Raw genomic sequence first — 18,488 nt, 5'->3', positions numbered from 1 at the left:
ATCTTCAGATGTTTGAAGTGTTGATCATGCATATTATGGGGCTGGACCAACGCATCTACACTGTCAGTTCTACAGAACAATAGGATACACATTAGGCTCGCAGACGGTCTGTCTGCTGGTTTTAACACAACAGAAATTGTGCCTGTATTTATACTTAGAGTTTAATATTGTTTAAACAAGTTTGTTCTAGTTCTATATACAGAAATGTTCATCAATATGTATAGTGTGTATATAGTAAGATCATATTTTAAATATCTATTTACATTTAAATGCATTCTGAACAAGTACATTTTAAATGCATAATGTTTTAAGCTATGTGGTTTTTATTCACAAATTTAATTAAATTAAACCTTTCAAAAAATAAATAAAGTAGTATAGTATGTTTAAACATATTATAAATTAAATAATGCTATCTAATCCGATGTAAATCTATTTTCCTAATAAACACTGTGAAAATTCGACTGGTCGCACCCCCCTTATCGTCCATGTTGCGTCACTCCACCTGGGCTCTCGTTGCCCAATGAACTATGAGCAACGCCCATATCTCACACGATGTTCCAGGCATTTAAAAACCATGGCGGCAAGGTTTCACGACACAAAGCTTTAATCTGATTTAACTTTTCAGCTCTTCCTCGCCTGTCTTCTAAGATGTCCGGAAACCATGGTAAGCTTTTGCGGTTTTAATCAGTAACTTGATGAAATATCTGATTGCATTGAAAACGTTGATACCCCGCGAATTGCTCGTATACAGTTTACTAGTCTTTCTCTATGTATATTACTCTAAGGCTAATGGTCAGTTTATGCATGTTGATTCTTGTGTTTATTGATTTATCGATAGTTTATAAGACTATTACTCTCGAGCAGAATGGAATAATGCTGAAACAGGAGGTTATGATTTGTTTTTCATTGATCTAAGGATGTTTGGTGAGTGTCTAATGGCTCTATCGACCGTGAGTACACTCTGTTCATTGTGATGCCTGTTAGATGTAATTCTATGCTTTCATACTTTCGATGCATATGTTTGCGCGGTGGTTGCGATCTTTATTGTATATGGCTGTTATGCAGAGCGGTAACTAGGGATGCCATGTGGTGAGTGTGTACGACTAGGAGATACGTGCTTACTTCTGTTTGTATTCTATCTTCACGAGTGTTTTTGTTTCGTTGTCTGAGCCAGCGAGCGAGCGTCTGTGTGTGTGTGTGTGTGTGTGTTTGAGTGCGTGTGAGCGAGGGCGATCCATTTTGTATGATTGTTTCTATCTGGACGCGTGGATTTTGTGTGTGCATGCGATTGTTTGTGTGCGAGGGGAATCCATTGTTTGATTGTTTCTATCTGGATGCGTGTTTGTGCGCCATTTTGCGAGCGCGAGCGTGAGCGAGGGGAATCCATTTGTTTGATTGTTCCTATCTGGCTGCGTGGTTGTGCGCCATTTTGCGAACGCGTGCGTGTGCGAGGTCGGACCATTTGTTTGAATGTTTATATCTCTGCGTACATGTGGTTGGGCATCATTATGCTTCCTTTTATTTCTCAGTCTTTTGTGATGATTTTACTTTTAAACATATCTGTCTGACACAGGCAATTATCTATACCGGTATGTATTTGTGTGTATATATATTTATTTATTTATTTTTCTTTAGGTCTCTATGCAAGTCTTATTTCAATTTTATATGGTTAATGTATAGTATTTCGCTGATGCTGGATTGGCTATACTGATTGTTGATGTTTTGTAATGTTGATATGGTGACACCGTTACATATACGTTGTTTTAACCAGCAGGTGTCATCAGAATGTTGTGCTAGCAGTCGACTCGGGTGAATGGGAGGGTGCATGAAATAGCGATGGATGGGCACTATAAAGACACAACCTCTATTGCTAGCCAACAGTCTACCCTAGGTCAGGTTCGCACGTGCATCTGTTAAAACGGTACTATTTTGAGTTTCGTTGTTTTGATGTATATGTATAGACATATAATATTTTCTATTGATTAACAACCGGATCATGCTATAACAATTGTTCTTTTTTCCTTTTTTTTTTTTTTTTTTTTTTTAAAAAAAAGCTGCAAACGTTGAGCTGAGGGCCTTTCAGGCTATTGATCACAGTAAGTCAATATTTACATACATTATACGCCAATACTATGTTGTTAAATTATCATTTACGCAGCTGATTTATTTATTTTATTTTCATTATCTGTTATCCCGAACGATTTATTGCTATGATATGTATCCTATATTGGCATATAATGATTACTAATTGGTACCAAACAGCTCGTGTAATATAATCTTTTTTTTTTTTTTTTTTTTTTTTTTTTTAGCTGCCAATGCAGAGCTGTTGGCGTTTCAGGCCATAGACCTATGTAAGTAAATATTTACAGATCTTTTACGGTAAAACTATTTGTTAAATTATCATTTCCACATCTGATTTGTATCATTTTATTACCAGTATCTGCTACCCCGAATGACGACGATGCTGATGGTGAGATTGTAGATATCTACATTCGTTAAAAACATTAACAATGTGATGTCAATTAACACTGTTCATCTATTTTTGTAGAGCTGGCTCTCTTTGTCACTCAACCTGGCTTTATCGACCTTACTCAAGAAGATAACGAGGCTGAGGTGTCTACAAGCGTCAAGTCTCCTACACTAGGAACCCCGCTTATTGATCTTACGCTATACGATGATAACCCTGGGGATTCCACATCCAATGAGTCTGCTCCGCTAAGAGACGGTCGAGGTAAATCTACAACGTCAAGAACGGGGAGCCCAATAATCTCTAGTACTGAAGTGGTAGACCTCACAACCGAATCGATCGGCGAGCACGGGTCAAACAACTCTGCGTCATCATACACAAATCGTCAGCTCCGTGACACTACCACCTCACATGTCCCCAAGGCAGAGCTAATCGGTGGTGAGTGGTAATACTTTTTAAAGTGGTATTAAATACTTTAAAATATCTACTTTTTTTGACTGCATTTATCCTTATACCTAATAATCTAACTGGTTATTCAATCGTACTTTTATTTTGGCAGACGAAGTCCCGGTGCCATGCTATACAAAACAGACCCTGAAAAGAAGACGAAGCTCGGGGGTTTCTACCGCTGCTCGGAGTTCTAATAACATCCTAATTGATGGTGAGCGGAAACACTTTAACTTCACATTTATTTTAATATCATATCTACTATAACGGTAATACTTATTCTTATTTTCCTTCTATTAATCTAACTGATTATACATCTGCACTTTTATTTTTGCAGACGAAGTCCCAGGGCCAAGCTATACAAACCATACCGGCAAGAGAAGACGCAGCACCGCCAGCTCTAGCACTGTTTGGACTCCTAATGATGTGTTAATCCATGGTGAGGCTTTGATGCTTTTAATCTTAAATATTAATTATTTCTAATCTTAAATATTAATTATTTTAATTATTCCTTTTAATTTTGTTTAGAGGCTGCATCCGCATTAGACGATCCGTTCGAGTCGCCCAGGAGCAGCTGCAACACATCCAGTCCCCAGAGGGTCCCTCAATCCCCGCCGCTTGGTGGTAAGACTAGCTACTTTTATTTACTGGAAATCCATGTAGCTCATTATGCCACAGATGGATGGATGGATGTAGACACTAATCACAGATGACTATTTCATTGTCTATACAGAAAGATGCGACGGTAGGCCGGGCACTCTGCTATTATGGTCTGAGTCTCAGACGAATGCGTGGGATGGTGTGTCTTGGACGAGCGAATATGAGACTAGTGTGAGAGATCGTCAGACACCGTATCCTGTGCACACACCGGCTGAAGAAGAAGAAGAAGAAGAAGAGGAGCACGTAGTAGTAGTAGAAGAAGAACACAACGACATTGAGCACCCCCCCAGGTTTAGAAATCTGCAGCATCACGACGACAGAACTCTGCTTCTAATGCTCCTTAACAATTTTGTGACATTGGGCGATGAGATTCGTAACAGCTCAGCCGCTCTACATGCCGAATACCGGAACCACTTAGAAGCCTTTTACGCTGATGTATCTAACAGGTTAGATGAGCGGGTTAATGCTATAAATACAAGTGTGGAGACCTGTGATGACAATATTCGACAATTAATATCTGACGTGCATCAGCAGAATCAAAGACTAGATAATTATTTCAATCGTATGGAGACATGGATTGATCAGACCCTCTTTGTATTAAATGATCAGCTGCGAGAGAGGAGGCTGATGGTACAACTCTTATGCTTATTAACCAGTCAGATGCGCCAACATCGGCCATAGGTGTTTACAAAGTATTTTATACGTAAATTGATCGTACCATGTAATTATTTGACATTGTATCGCCTTTCTTACTGACATGTTATGAATTTCATAAATTTTTGTAAGCTTGTTTTATTTTCTGTATCACCATCTTCTATACCCTTGTAACGTGGTAATATTTCAGACGTTACTGTTTTAAACACATATGCAGTCATTGTTTTAAATTGCGTATGGTTATTCTCTGTACACCCAACAAACGTCGATGTAATAACGTGTATTTTCATTCTCTGTACCCCCAACAAACGTCGATGTAATAACGTGTATTTTCATTCTCTGTACCCCCCAACAAACGTCGATGTAATAACGTGTATTGTCATTCTCTGTACCCCCCAACAAACGTCGATGTAATAACGTGTATTTTCATTCTCTGTACCCCCCAACAAACGTCGATGTAATAACGTGTATTTTCATTCTCTGTACCCCCCAACAAACGTCGATGTAATAACGTGTATTTTCATTCTCTGTACCCCCCAACAAACGTCGATGTAATAACGTGTATTGTCATTCTCTGTACCCCCCAACAAACGTCGATGTAATAACGTGTATTGTCATTATCTGTAACCCAAACGTCAACGTAATAGCGTGTATTTTAGTCTGTCATTTTGCATCGCCATTATCTATGCCCATGTGATGTTGTAACAGATCAATTACTGTTGTAATATTTCATAATCTTAGAAACAGTATTGTTGTAGAAGAAACATGGATAATGAAAATATTTCGTCCCCTGCTGCGGCACATAACTGTCAACCTAACCAGATTCTCTCTAGCCTGTTACAGACCATGCATGACGATCAAGTCGACACTACCCAAAACATGTCCGATAGATTGCAACAAATGATAAATATGTATCCAGATTTACCTGTAAATTCTTTCGATATGATGCCACTACAAACTACTAATTGGGGGGATTTAGAAATGGCTATTGATCAAATGCCTGATATTAATATGTGTGAGCAATTACAGCAATTAATAAATGATAATCATACGCATACTGTACACGTCGGCACAGGTTTAAATATTAGCGGCGATGATTTACATCCTACAGAAAACGTTGAGACCCTGACGTCTAACATATCAGAAGACTGTCCAGGAGCCGTTGAGGGTGTCGAGGCGTCGACTAGTAATGCAGATAGACCGCTACTCCACCGAGACGAAATTGATAGGTTGATCAGGGAGGGTGGTGTCATAAATGGTTATCGTGTTTTACCAAGACCTCGATTCAACAGCGTGGAATTGAGGCGAGTCATGAATCTGAGAGAGATCAACTCAACCGATTTGGCTGCCTATAACATCTTTTTACACTCTGCTCTTGATGAAATAGTCACGCTTGCTAGAGGCATAGGCGGCGATGCTAGCATAATCAATATGACGATGACATCACCCAGCTTGAGAGCTCCTATTAACACTGTTTTAACATCAAATAATGACTATAATACCAATGTCATTTTCGATCAAATTGAGACAATTTTACAAAGTGATGATCAGTTGTTGACAGACGAATCTTTTGAGATTGAGGCTTCGGTGGCTATGAACAGACGGGGAGGTGGTCATCGACGTAAACTCGTAGATTTGGCATGTCACGAAGTGATAAAAAAAAAAAAGACGAGCTTATTTTGCCCCATAAACGTGTCCAATAAATTGTGCTTCTCCATTTGCCTAGCACGTTTCCTTCATCCAGAAATACCGCAGGGGGACTTAGAAAGCCGTGCCGCCGTTATCCACAAAGACGCAGGTTTCTCAATTCAACACGAGGTGGGCCCCGGTGACATAGCATCGTTTGAAAAGCTATTAGACATAAAAATAGTTGTTTTTTACAGGACTGCTATGGGGGCGTTAGAAACCTTCAAAAATCGCGATGATCCCCATCCAAAAACAGTATGGCTCTATTTGCATGATAACCACTACTACATGATACTAAATCTGCCAGGATTCATAGGGACCGACTATGTCTGCGAATTCTGCTATAAAGGTTACTCAAATAAACGAGACCACCATTGCAAACATGTATGCAACGTCTGTCACAATGCAGACTGCTACAAATTTCCTAAAAGGACCGTGCACTGTCCTGATTGTTTACGCTTTTGCAAATCTAGCTACTGCTTTGAAATGCACAAAAAAACGAACGCTGATGGGGAAAAAGCACCGTGCGACATTGTGAAATACTGCAAGCTATGTAACAGGCGATACACCGTTATAGGTAATGGTACAGCAGGTCAACATAAATGTCCCCCCCCACGATGCGTCCATTGCTACGAAGATCTGTCAAGTGGGGGTACGCATCGTTGTTTCATAAATAATTACATCCCCAAGGATCCAACCGAGAAATATATTTTCTACGACTTTGAAACTCGTTATGAAAATGGAAGGCATGTGGCTAATTTTGTATGTGCAATCACTTTTGATGGAGAGCGATTTGTCGCGGAAGGCTGTGATTGCATCGCCCAGCTAATCACTCGGTTCAGACAACCTCGATATAAAGGCAGCTGTTTCATAGCTCATTACGCATCCAGATTTGACTCTTTCCTAATTTTGGAGTATTTCTGCAAGGTAGGGCTTACGCTCAACATCATAATGCAAGGTTGTAAATTAATCTTCATGTATGATGATGTTTTTGCACAGCGATATATCGACAGTTATTCGTTCATGCCAATGTCCCTAGCTAAGACGCACGATGCTCTAAACTTAAACACTTCGGAGAAAGGCTTTTTTCCACATCTGTTCAATAGAATAGAAAACGATAGATATATCGGACCGTACCCTGACAAAAAATTCTACAACTATGAGAACATGAGCGATAAAGACCGTGTAAAGTTCGATGACTGGTATGACAGTGTTGCGGGTAATGTGTTTAACTTCAGGAAACAGCTGTACGAGTACGGCATTAATGACGTTGTCTTATTACGTGAAGCATGCATGAAATACAGAAAAGCGTTCATGGAATGTACTGAGCTTGACCCTTTCACATTTACCACGCTAGCAAGCTGTTGCATGGGGGTCTTCAAAACGCATTATCTAGACAGAGGTACCCTGGCTCTGACACACAATAACGCATACATCCAGCAGAGCAAGACATACTCGAACGTTTCGATCGAATGGCTTGAGTATGTGAAAAAAACTAGAAATGTGGACATTCACCATGCTGTAAACCATGGCGAAGTATCGGTAGGGCGCTACTTTTTAGACGGCTACTACGAGCAGGATGGGGTGAAGTACGGCTTGGAGTTTAATGGTTGCCTGCACCACGGGCACGAATGCCGCCATGAGCCGTATAATACGCATCCGTTGTCATCAATACCCTTTGGAGTTCTTAGGCGACGGTTTGAAGATAAAATTGAAATTCTGCAAAACGCGTACGGATTACAAATGGAGGTTCTTTGGGAATGCGAATGGAACCGCATGAAGAAGAGCGAACCTGCTGTGATCGAGTTTATGAGTACCTATTCAGCCCCAGAGAGGTTGAAGCCGCGGGAGGCTCTATTTGGTGGCCGTACTAATGCCTATAAACTGTATCACAAAACGACTGATGGGGAGAAAATAAGTTACTTGGATTTTACGAGCTTATACCCCTACTGTCAGGCTAGGAAAAGCTATCCGATCGGACATCCTGAAATAATTTACTGCGATTTTGAGCCGCTTGAAAATTATTATGGTCTTATTAAAGCAACAGTATACCCTCCTCGCAAATTACTACATCCGGTACTCCCTTACAGGTGCGGGGGAAAACTTATGTTTCCATTATGTCGAACCTGCGCACATGATCAGAACCAGCAGGGTAGTTGTACACATACGGATGAGGATAGGGCCCTTTCTGGATGCTGGGTTAGTATCGAACTTTTAAAAGCAGTGGAGAAGGGTTATGTTGTAGCCAAGATTGACGAAGTTTGGCATTTCCCGCAACGGTCCGATACATTGTTTTGCGATTATGTGAAAACTTTTTTACGTTTGAAACAACAAGCATCAGGGTACCCCGCAAACGTCGTCACCGACGCTGACAAACAACAATACATTCGCGAGTATTTTGAAAAAGAGGATATTCATCTCGACCCTGAAAAGATCTGTCACAACCCCGCTCAGAGATCTATCAACAAATTATTGTTGAACAGTCTCTGGGGACGGTTCTCCATGCGAGAGGATCTACCAACAACATGCCTTGTGAATGATCCTGAAGAATTCACAAGATGTGTTTTTGTTCATACTAACAATTTGGCGTATTTCACATTTGTCTCAGATGATGTGGCACTAGTACAATATCGCGACCCCAAAGGCTCTGTACGCGAGACTCGTGACATTAATGTGTTTGTAGGGGCATTTACAACGGCTCACGCTCGTCTAGAGCTGTATGAGCTGATGGACAGACTCGGTGATCGATTGTTATACTCCGATACTGACAGCGTCATATTTGTGTCTAGGGAAGGCGACTGGGAGCCGTCTTTGGGTGATCATTTGGGTGAACTGACTAGCGAAATAGATGCCGATGATTATATTACAGAGTTTTGCTCTAGCGGACCGAAATCTTACGGGTATCGGACGGTCAAAGGTAAAGTGTGCATGAAAGCTAAAGGCATAACGTTGAATGCTAAAAATTCTGAAGTAATCTGTTTAGACAGTCTTATTGGTCTGGTTGACAGCTATGTAACAGAGCAGGATGACTCGCAATACCTCCTGGCTCGGACTGAAAACATTGTGCGGAATAAAAAGACACTCACATTACACAACAAGTCAGTTGTTAAAAAATTTAAGGTGGTGTACAATAAACGCAGACTATTGTCTGATTACACCACTACCCCTTATGGCTACTGATCTGATGACGATGCCCATGGGATCAAGGGGTACCTCCGATTTTGATTTTAGACTACAGCATCCGTTTAGTTGCGTGATAAGCGGACCATCCAATTCTGGAAAGTCTTATTTTGTGAAACTTCTGTTGGAAAACAGTATGCATCTGATTTCTAAAAAAATTGAAAACATTGTCTTTTTGTATGACTGCTGGCAACCACTGTATGATGAATTGCTTAAACTGTGTGATATTAAATTTGTGGAAGGAATACCCAAGAGTCTGAACGATGATTATTTGCTGCCAGTCGACAAGTGTAATCTACTGATCATTGATGATATGATGCGACAGGCTTCTGGCAACTCTGAAATTGAACGGGTGTTCACTCAATATACACATCATCGTAATCTCAGTGCTATTTATATTACACAGAATTTATTTGTTCAAGGCAAATCCAGCAGGACAATTAGCTTAAACACGAATTATCTTATTCTGTTTAAAAACCCCCGAGACGCTAACCAGGTTTCGGTGTTAGGTCGTCAAATGTACCCTGGAAATGCCAAGTACTTTATGGAATGTTACCGTGATGCTACTAGTCAACCTTTCGGTTATTTAATGATAGACTATAAAGCAAAAACCCCTGAACAATACCGCCTCAGAACAGCATTGCATTCTGACCGCCAAGTGGTTTATCTACAGAAAAAAAGAAGAACGTAAACTGACGACATGTCGGCCAGACTTTGTAAGCATCTGCCGTTGTTAAAACTACTACATAAAGCACCGCCTAAACAGCGTCGTCTTATTTTACAATCGGCGTCCGACGAGCTGATTTTAACACTGTGCGAAGTGGCCCTTAACATCCTCTACGGGACAATTCCGATCAACCAACAACAGTACCGAAAGCTGAAAAAGCGAAAAGGCGAAATTAAATTTGTCGCCGACAAGAAAATAGGTATATCAGCCAAGAAACGAGTCTTCAATCAGACAGGAGGGTTTCTTTTACCACTCCTAAGCATAGCAGTACCGTTTATTTCAAGTTTGATATCATCTGGACGACGGTGAAAATGGAGTATGCTGAGAAGATGTATTTAGTACCACAGCAGCAGTTGGAAAATTTGAAATCAGGAAATGTTCGCGAGAATATTCAACAGGTTGTAGAAAACGATCTGGATAAATCTATAAGAAATATTTTACTAAGGAGTGATTTGGATCAACATGAAAAAGTTAAACTTTACACAAATATCCTAAACAGATTTTTAACAATTGTTAAACAAGGCGATCGTGAGAACACAGTTTTAACACTGTCTTTACCACATGACGAACATGTGCATAAGGACGAGAGTGTAGCTGCTGGGACAAAAGACGATACTAGTATGGATGGTGTCGCGACTGAAGTTCTGAAGAATGTACCCACGCGGAGCTTGAAAAACACTAGCTACATATTAGACAAATTGTCTAAAGCTAAAGGTCTTAGTAGCTGGAACGAGGCTGGGGAGTTTGTGTTTCGCGGTAGAGTCATACCGGGATCGCACATGCTTGATTTGTTAAAAAATATTACAGCACCGCACAAGGTTCGGGATGACCGAAGACCTGTAGGCTGGTCGGAGTTTCTACATGCGTTTGCAGAATTAAACATCCCGTTTTCCACAGTACCAAATCAGCATGTTAGACATGTGATTAATTCTTTGAAGAGTGAACATGCTACTGTCGCACCAGTGCATGAACGACAATCTAAAAAGATGAAAAAAAGAAGACGACCAGAAGACCCTGTGTTTAAATCGCCTACTATCGATCGTGGACAATGGCTACAATTTTAGGTCAACATGTATTTCGTGTCAGCTATTATTTGATTCAGTAATGTTTTGTGTGTGTGTGTGTGTGTGTGTGTGTGTATTTCCCAATTAAAAAAATGGAATAAAAGACAATAAAATATAATGATTCATTGTTGTCATTTTATTTTACAATCAAATATAATGTAAATTATTACTCAATCATGCTTCATAGACGTATTACAAGACTGCACACAGTGAATACAAGTAAACAATTTTTCATTACAAACGATTGGCCTTAATCTTTTCACAAAGAGCACCACCATTTTATCATTTCTAACACAATCATTGCCATAGAGAGTCATTACACCGTCATAGCTGCGATCATGGTCTAAGTGGTATAGAAAAAACACACAGTGTTGGCCACATGTGTCTGTAGTAAAATCCTGGACGCGTCTGGATGAGTACGATGTGGCTGCGGCGTTGGTCGATAGAAAGTTTTTGATGGACTCTGGAAAGAGACCACTGTCAGGGGGATTCCCGTAACTGTCGAAAAAACAAGCAGTGCCATCCCCGGATAAATAGACGGCGGTCCAGTGTTCGCCTGGCATGTGGGCTGGGTGTGTATTAATTATGACCATAGCCGGCAACGTGCTTATAGGTCTCACAGGGAGTTGATCACATGGTAGCACTCCGATAAAATGGGAGTTGCATGTAATTTTGTCCATGATAGCTGTGAGTTGGACTGTGTTCATCTCAATAGTAATCGACCAGGACCTGTCTGCGATTAGAGACTTCAATGATACTGTCAAACACTGCATAGACGATCAAATTAATAGTATGCGTTAGTGCATTTTTGAAGCGTGCTTCAAGTCTGATATTCCCCGACTTGATGAGGGATATGTGCTGCCCGCAGTCTTCATCAGGGGTGAGATTAAAGGCATAAAGCGCATATCCATTGAGAAAGTCATTCCTGTCGATAGAGAGCGCTTGGTTTTTAAGATGCCTTCCAGATGCCATAGCCAGTTGGTAAAATTCACGTACAGCTAACCCTGCCTCGAAATCAGGCTGTAGGGGCTTGGCGGGAAATTGCTGGCCGTCTACGTATACTGCCAGGTACTCCAAGTCGTAATTTTTGAACGCAAAGGGGTTTTTTCTGTAGGCTCCGGTGAATGCGTCGTTATCGACCATAGCCAGAACGATAGATTTCGGCAGAGTTCCTAAGAATAAATTTTCTTGATTTGAAACACGACTGCCCGCCGGTATGGAGAAATTTTTTAAGCATACCCTATCTATGGGGTACTTGGCTGTGGTCGAGAGCAGGGCCTGGGCATGTCCGAGTCTCACAGATGGAGAAACGGAAACTTTCTTGACAAACAGGGATGCCGTCATGATTTTTAATTTGTATGCGACATCGCCGGTCCTCATCAGACAGAATTCATCTTTGCCTCTGATCATCCGTATTTTAATGTCAACTCCATTTAACATTAATTTTTCTTGAAAGAAAATATCGCTGTGAATGGGTGCCAGCAGTTCAACGGTTTTACTCTCCTCAGTGTATTGTGATCTCTTTTCCAGTCCTTTGTTACGTCCCGTAGGGTCGGCAGTGTCCATATACCCGGCGGTGTCCTTGTAAAACAGACCGGCTGAAAAGAGTGATTCCAGAGCATCATTACTGTAATTGAGAAGACTCTCGATGATACAACGATAAGGATACGTACTGGAACTCTGAGATATTAATCGATCGCCGAGACTGACGTCTACTTGGGAAAATATAGATGCACCGGGGTAGTTTATTAACCCAACCCGGGCGGTGTTTGGGATATCAGATCCATCAGGAGCCGTGATTTTAACACGTAGATACAGTAATGTATTATTAAGGTCCACATAGTCCTCGCCGTTTCCCGCGATAAAAAACTCTAGAGGCGCGGAGTCCGATATAGCTGATAATGGGGGTACTTCTAAATAAGTGTTTTTCTCGATAACCGTCTGTGTCAGGGGGACTGTAAATAAGTCCAACTCGGACTTGATACACTCTCCAGACATTCGATGCAGTAATGCCATGTTAGAAAATGGTTTTTACTGCACCCCTAACTGACAAGTTTCTTCTTACAGCCTTCTTGCGCTTTCTGCGCACGACTGAGAACTTCTTGGGTCTACGTACAGTTTTCTTCTTCCTCTTTATTGTGCGACCACGCCTCCTCACACCCGGTGGTTTAGATAACCTCTTACGTGCCATGACCATCAGACCTGACCCCTCTTGGGGTTTAGCGTTGTCGTTATATGATCTTGACAAGGCGTTTGAGACAACATCTGTCACAATATTTTTAGCAGCTGATTTTAGGTGTGGTTTAGCTATACTGAATCCTCTTTTTAAAAATGGTATAGCCATCCTAAACAATCCCCTGAACAGTCCTCCTAGACCAGCCCCATACATGACTCCGCCCCCTGAATATCCAGGCATGCCGCCGCCGGCTTGATTTTGGTAGTAATTGACATATTCGGCGGCGTTCGTCTCACGGGGGTTATAATAGTAAGACATTTTAAAGAATAGATTGTTTCGCAGGTTTAAAGTGTAGTTTTATAACAACCTTTCCGTAAGAAAATGGTATTTCACAGTTTTGGTCGTCCTTGAGTTCTATGGCTATGTCTGTAATGACTTCCTTGTTGATCGATGCGTAGTGGGGTTTGTCGTATCTGACACTGATGGTATCCTTGTGATTCCCTGTTATATGTACACATCTCAAAAGGGGGACGTACGAATCACCTACCGATTGGTAATGGATAATGTCAGTGTAAACATAGATCGTATAGAGCCCGGCATTGATGTCCGCTTGATGAGGGGCATACGTAATAAGGCTCGTTGAAAAATCGGACTTTTCATGATACGCTGATCGTCCGAGAGCTTCGTCCGCCTTCACTCCAAAAATAGTAGCTAGTTTCCCAAAGAAACTTACTGAGACATTAGGTTTTGCAACCAGATACATTTTGTTTTTTAAATGGTCATAACTCATTGCCCCTGACGGGGCTAGAACCGCATTTATCGCTCGGATCACATCGCTAATGTTCTCGTAGTATCCCCCGCTTATTTGCAGTTTCCTCGATACTAAAAACCCCGATAGCTTTTTAAATACTGCCTCACCGGGACTAACTAAATCTTTCTGAGGCGGTAACGGGGATGTGTGTAGTGTGAAGATGCCATCTTCGTCATTAAAGGAATACCAGCTTCTAGGATATTCAATTTCTGCGAGTCCGACTTCCCATTTTCCTTTCAGGTTAATGGATGTAGATAGCCTTGTTCTGTAGCTAGATATGCGGTTTTCAGGATATGTACCCAAAGAAGCATTGCACGGCAGCGTTACATAGAAGCCTTGGTCATCCATGATGGTTCTACAGATGAAATGAAACGCCCCACGGTCTGTATGTGTGTTTTAAGGAACTTGTAAATCAACCAGAGTTTTTTTGTCTATATAACTGTTAAATTTTGAAGGCCATCCTAACCATTTCACTAAAACAAGCGTAGATCTACCCTGTTTTTTCTCGCCTAAAATCTTTTCCACCTTAAAAGATTTATTTTTGCTCACAATTATCTTTTGCAGTTCTTTTTCGTAAAAGACCCCTTCGACGACCTCTCCGTCATAATCAGACAGTCTGTAGACTGGTGGCTGACGAGGTATACATGCTGAAATGGTGAAAAATTCTTCTGTGTAGTTCTGCTCGTAACCTTTGGCGAACGGACCTCTCACTTTAGAAATCCTAACAACATCTCCGACTTTATATTTAAAAACAGGCTTCTCATTTTTCTTTATATCGCTGTACAAGTTCTGAAACACCGTAGACTCATTTTCTTTGTTTACGTCCACTGGTCTCATCCTAATACTACGATGATAACTGGTGTTGTATCCCTGCATGATGTCTTGTAAAACATCTACGTATCGATGTGTATTTGTAGCAGTTAAAAATCTCCACATGCGGCTTTTTAATGTTCTATTAAAACGTTCCACGACACTAGCCTTCAAATCGGTGGCAGTTGCGAAATGACTAATGTTATGCTTTTTCAGAACATCTTGAAAATGCTTGTTGAAAAATTCCTTGCCCTGGTCCGTCTGCAATTTCTGAGGCACACGACCCTCGTCGAGTATAGACTCAAAAGCTTTAGCAACCTCGATGCCAGTTTTATTCTTCAGTACACGAGTCCATGCATACTTGCTAAATATGTCGATACAGGTCAACAAATATTTATTATTATCATTAGCCTTGGAATATACAGTCATGTCTGCAAGATCGGCTTGGAATTGTGTATCAATCCCATACACCATAACTCGGTTACGCTTGTATTTTACTGGTGCAGTTCTGTGCAGCGTGTAAGCATCCTCCCCCGCCAGCCACTCTGAAACCTGTTTATCACTTAGGCGAACACCGCTATCCTTAAAGACAGCGTCTTTTAGCCGTTTTTTACCTCCTAAAGACCCGGGATTTGACGGAGTGTAATAGGTTTTTTTCATGAGTTCCGCCATGGTAAGGTCTCAAGCGTCTCCACAAGAATAATGAATACAGCAGGGCTTGAATCAGATCATTTTATTTTAAAAAAAATGTATAAAGACATCAGATGACAGATGACCACATGGTAATCAAGAATACCTTGATAGAATATCACATACTAAACATGATTAGTAAATTACATTAGATGTAGTCCAACCAGAAAAGAAATTCTCTACATAACTTAACATCATGGTCTAAGATATAGTCAACAGTTGTTTTTATAATATCGTCAACGTTGAAACTTGCATCACGACCATCCATTGTAATCAACGTTGTACAGACCTCTGTTACATATGCACAGATACATAGGATATCTGCGATACGGAAATCAGTTTCGTGCAACACCTCAAGAACATTTCTTATCAACACAGAATATGGTTCTGAAACAGTAACAAACATGTCTGTAATTTGATACCATGAATCTACTAGACCTTTTATATTGACAATTTGTTTCTTGAGATTTGTCACACGTCTGGATTCCTCATCATCCACGTCGTCAGGATTGCATGCGTCTTCGACTATCTGTTCCAGCAGTAGAATCATTTGTCTTCTGTAATGGGCTTTAAACATCCTTTCTATGAGGCTCTTTTGGCTACATGCAGACCCCATGGTACCTGGATCCTGATCACACTCCATTCGCAGTAGGACGGCTTTGCCAGAGATCGACAGCGTCGTAGACGTCTTTCCTGAAGGATTTGTCCAGAAGTGTATCTCTGATTTCTTGTAGTTTCGCTCCTATGTACGGAGCATCTCTTAATTCATGCAGAATAGCACCGGCAGTTCCTTGAATCCGTTGAAGGTGGGCCTTCAAGCCGCAACGCCGCAGGGTGCAGGCTATGATGACACGTAGATCAGGCTTGAAGAGTTTGCTGCTCAGCTCGTCAAAATTGGCGTCAAAAAAGTATGCTGGTGGTTCAAACAGGCACGAATGCTGCAGCTGGCTCGGGTGTCCCGTTGCACATCCCTGACATTGCTCCTTCAGTTTTCCATCAATGAGATGCTGCAGCAATACAGCAATCGTAGCCTTCACAATTTTGAAACCAACGTCGGTGAAACAGCCGTCCGTGGTATCAAATCCAGGATCAGTAGTTGTAGTGGTGCAGCAGCATGAATCAGGCAGGTAGGTCAGGTTGCGACAGCCGAGATCCGTGCAGAATTTATCCAACCATCCTACGCAGGGCTGTTCCACGAATGGTTCGCCTGTTAAAATATGATCAGCAGCATTATCATCGGATGAGTCAAGACCATAGGTGTATATACTGCTGAAGCTAGGTATAGGCTCTAGAGCCATGTCTTGAGCCATGGCTTATAAGCTTACTGTGTGAGGGAGGGTTCGACTTACCCCGGTTTATGAAGGTTGTAGTAAATGGGCGGGGCCGGACCCCCATAGCCGCTGCTGCTCGCACATCTCTCAGGGTTGAAAAGCGCCACCTTAATTTTGGCATAGCCGTCATGCATATCACACCACTTGAACATCTTGTTTATCGCTGAAAAAAGGGGTCCGAGCAGACTGACATCACACCACATGAACAAAAATTGCATCTCGTAGAGATCATGGTGCTCTTCATGCCGGACAACCCCAGAATGCTCACAAAGCTTGGTCTTGTCTTTGCATGAGAATATGTAAATGCATTCATCCTGCTTCTTTTTTGTCTGGTCACCGACTATCCGGTAGCGGGTATTCGGTGTCACGCCATCCCACTCTGCGACAAACAACGGCTCCCTATAGCAGTCATTCAGATCTTTCCAGACACGATTGTAGAATAAATGCCAGTCTTTATCCTGAAATACCAAGCAGGGGTCTTCCCCGGGTATGAATACGCCCGTATTGTCGGCAGTGTAGAGCGTTACGACTCGAGACGACTTTTGAAAAATGAGGCCGAATACCCGGTTGCTGGTCAGAAAAAATTCAGATCTCACAAAATCATTATTCTCATGGAGAAACTTGGTCAAACTGACATATCCCGGGGCTTTTTTCGGAGCAGCTAGCAGATTTTCCATCATATCATCATCCCAACTACTGTCCGGTGTTTTAGGTACCGCTAAACTCGCCATGTCTTTGCAATTTAACAGCTCTTTTCTGATTGCTGAAGGATCATGTCGGTACTTATACACCAGCAAGCACAATCACACCTAAGAAAACATAACCCCTTCCTGATCCCATAAAAACATATAACACCTGAGTAAACAGATTCCCTTCCTGTTCTCATAAAAACACATGAACCCCTAAGTAAACAGACTCCCTTCCTGTTCTCATAAAATGGCTGCAAAAGTTTGGGACTTCCGGCCATAAACGTCAAAACATCTGATATGCTCATTAAGGGCAATAAAACACTGTTTTATTGGGGGTCATAAATCAAAGTGACAGGATGTCCAGGGTATAACTCTCTTATGGGTCTACTTGACGTTAAATAGAGCGGAAGGTCCTTGTATGGGCCGTATGGGCTCTTCTCCCGGTAGGGTGCGCGCGCGTGTGACTAGAGCAAGAGAGAGAGGAAATGCACGCTGTAAACAGTCTCTCAGGTGCAGATCCAGTCGTCCTTGAACACTTATGTCGAGCCGCGCTCCACTTTATTCCTATGGGTGACGTCGAGCGACTTCAACGCTTCAGCACAGCATTCCGGGAAGGCAGCGCTGCATTTGAACCGATTTGAACGCAGAAATGACGGGAAGCTTCAAGGCATCGCTTCAGTCGCGTCGCAAAGTGGATTTCCACGGTCACTGCTGTCACAGGACTTCACCAAATCATACCAAAGAAGTGTGTTTTTGACAGAGCGGTCCTGCTTTGGAAGATGCCGGTGAGTAAATCAACTTCAAATGTCTCTGCTATTGGCTACCGTCGCATGAGTAAACATCAGTAAACGATACGATCGCGTGCTTCGTCATTCAAATGCGCTAACGGTTACTCCATTGTTGTTCTGTATAACGTTACACTATTCTGACTCTGACGTGCAAAACCGTTTTGCTTGCTACCTCTAAGGTCTAGTCACATACAATAGTCCATAAACCGAATCATGTCCTCATAAACTGCACACAAAGGCCCCTAAATACAGTACATACCACAGAGACGGACATCCTGATGTTGCCGTTTCTCCTGTTCAATTTATTT

General features: G+C 41.6%; 3 protein-coding genes across 3 annotated transcripts; 1 reads left to right on the top strand and 2 right to left on the bottom strand.

The window, feature by feature from the left end:
• Positions 1–1,836: 1,836 nt before the first annotated feature.
• LOC137071655 (uncharacterized) lies at positions 1,837–4,268 on the top strand. The gene is made up of 9 exons (XM_067439837.1): positions 1,837–1,891; positions 2,055–2,096; positions 2,310–2,351; positions 2,438–2,470; positions 2,549–2,905; positions 3,027–3,128; positions 3,252–3,353; positions 3,443–3,538; positions 3,648–4,268. Exons 1-9 carry the CDS (start codon positions 1,837–1,839, stop codon positions 4,253–4,255), a joined length of 1,437 nt encoding a protein of 478 aa, XP_067295938.1. The 3' UTR covers positions 4,256–4,268.
• A 7,325-nt stretch (positions 4,269–11,593) lies between these two features.
• Positions 11,594–12,901, bottom strand: LOC137071653 (uncharacterized protein F54H12.2-like). The gene has a single exon (XM_067439836.1). It carries the CDS (start codon positions 12,899–12,901, stop codon positions 11,594–11,596), a length of 1,308 nt encoding a protein of 435 aa, XP_067295937.1.
• Positions 12,902–15,254: 2,353 nt separating this feature from the next.
• Positions 15,255–17,570, bottom strand: LOC137072038 (uncharacterized). The gene is made up of 2 exons (XM_067440261.1): positions 16,722–17,570; positions 15,255–16,579 (listed from the first exon to the last, which is right to left on the bottom strand). Exons 1-2 carry the CDS (start codon positions 16,831–16,833, stop codon positions 16,005–16,007), a joined length of 687 nt encoding a protein of 228 aa, XP_067296362.1. The 5' UTR covers positions 16,834–17,570; the 3' UTR covers positions 15,255–16,004.
• Positions 17,571–18,488: the final 918 nt, after the last annotated feature.

The sequence above is a fragment of the Pseudorasbora parva genome, chromosome 3 (assembly GCF_024679245.1).
Source record: "Pseudorasbora parva isolate DD20220531a chromosome 3, ASM2467924v1, whole genome shotgun sequence".
NCBI classification, from domain to species: domain Eukaryota; kingdom Metazoa; phylum Chordata; class Actinopteri; order Cypriniformes; family Gobionidae; genus Pseudorasbora; species Pseudorasbora parva.
Note: the sequence above shows the minus strand (reverse complement) of the source record. Positions and strands in the feature narration are given on the sequence as shown.

Bases quoted from the DNA above. Each gene is read 5' to 3' on its own strand.
- LOC137071655 (XM_067439837.1), top strand. From the start codon at position 1,837: ATGGATGGGCACTATAAAGACACAACCTCTATTGCTAGCCAACAGTCT. The intron at 2,352-2,437 runs GTAAGTAAATAT...TTTTATTACCAG, and splicing joins GTTTCAGGCCATAGACCTAT to TATCTGCTACCCCGAATGAC. The intron at 2,906-3,026 runs GTGAGTGGTAAT...TTATTTTGGCAG, and splicing joins CAAGGCAGAGCTAATCGGTG to ACGAAGTCCCGGTGCCATGC.
- LOC137071653 (XM_067439836.1), bottom strand. From the start codon at position 12,901: ATGGCATTACTGCATCGAATGTCTGGAGAGTGTATCAAGTCCGAGTTG.
- LOC137072038 (XM_067440261.1), bottom strand. From the start codon at position 16,833: ATGACGGCTATGCCAAAATTAAGGTGGCGCTTTTCAACCCTGAGAGAT. The intron at 16,580-16,721 runs GTAAGTCGAACC...ATATTTTAACAG, and splicing joins TACAACCTTCATAAACCGGG to GCGAACCATTCGTGGAACAG.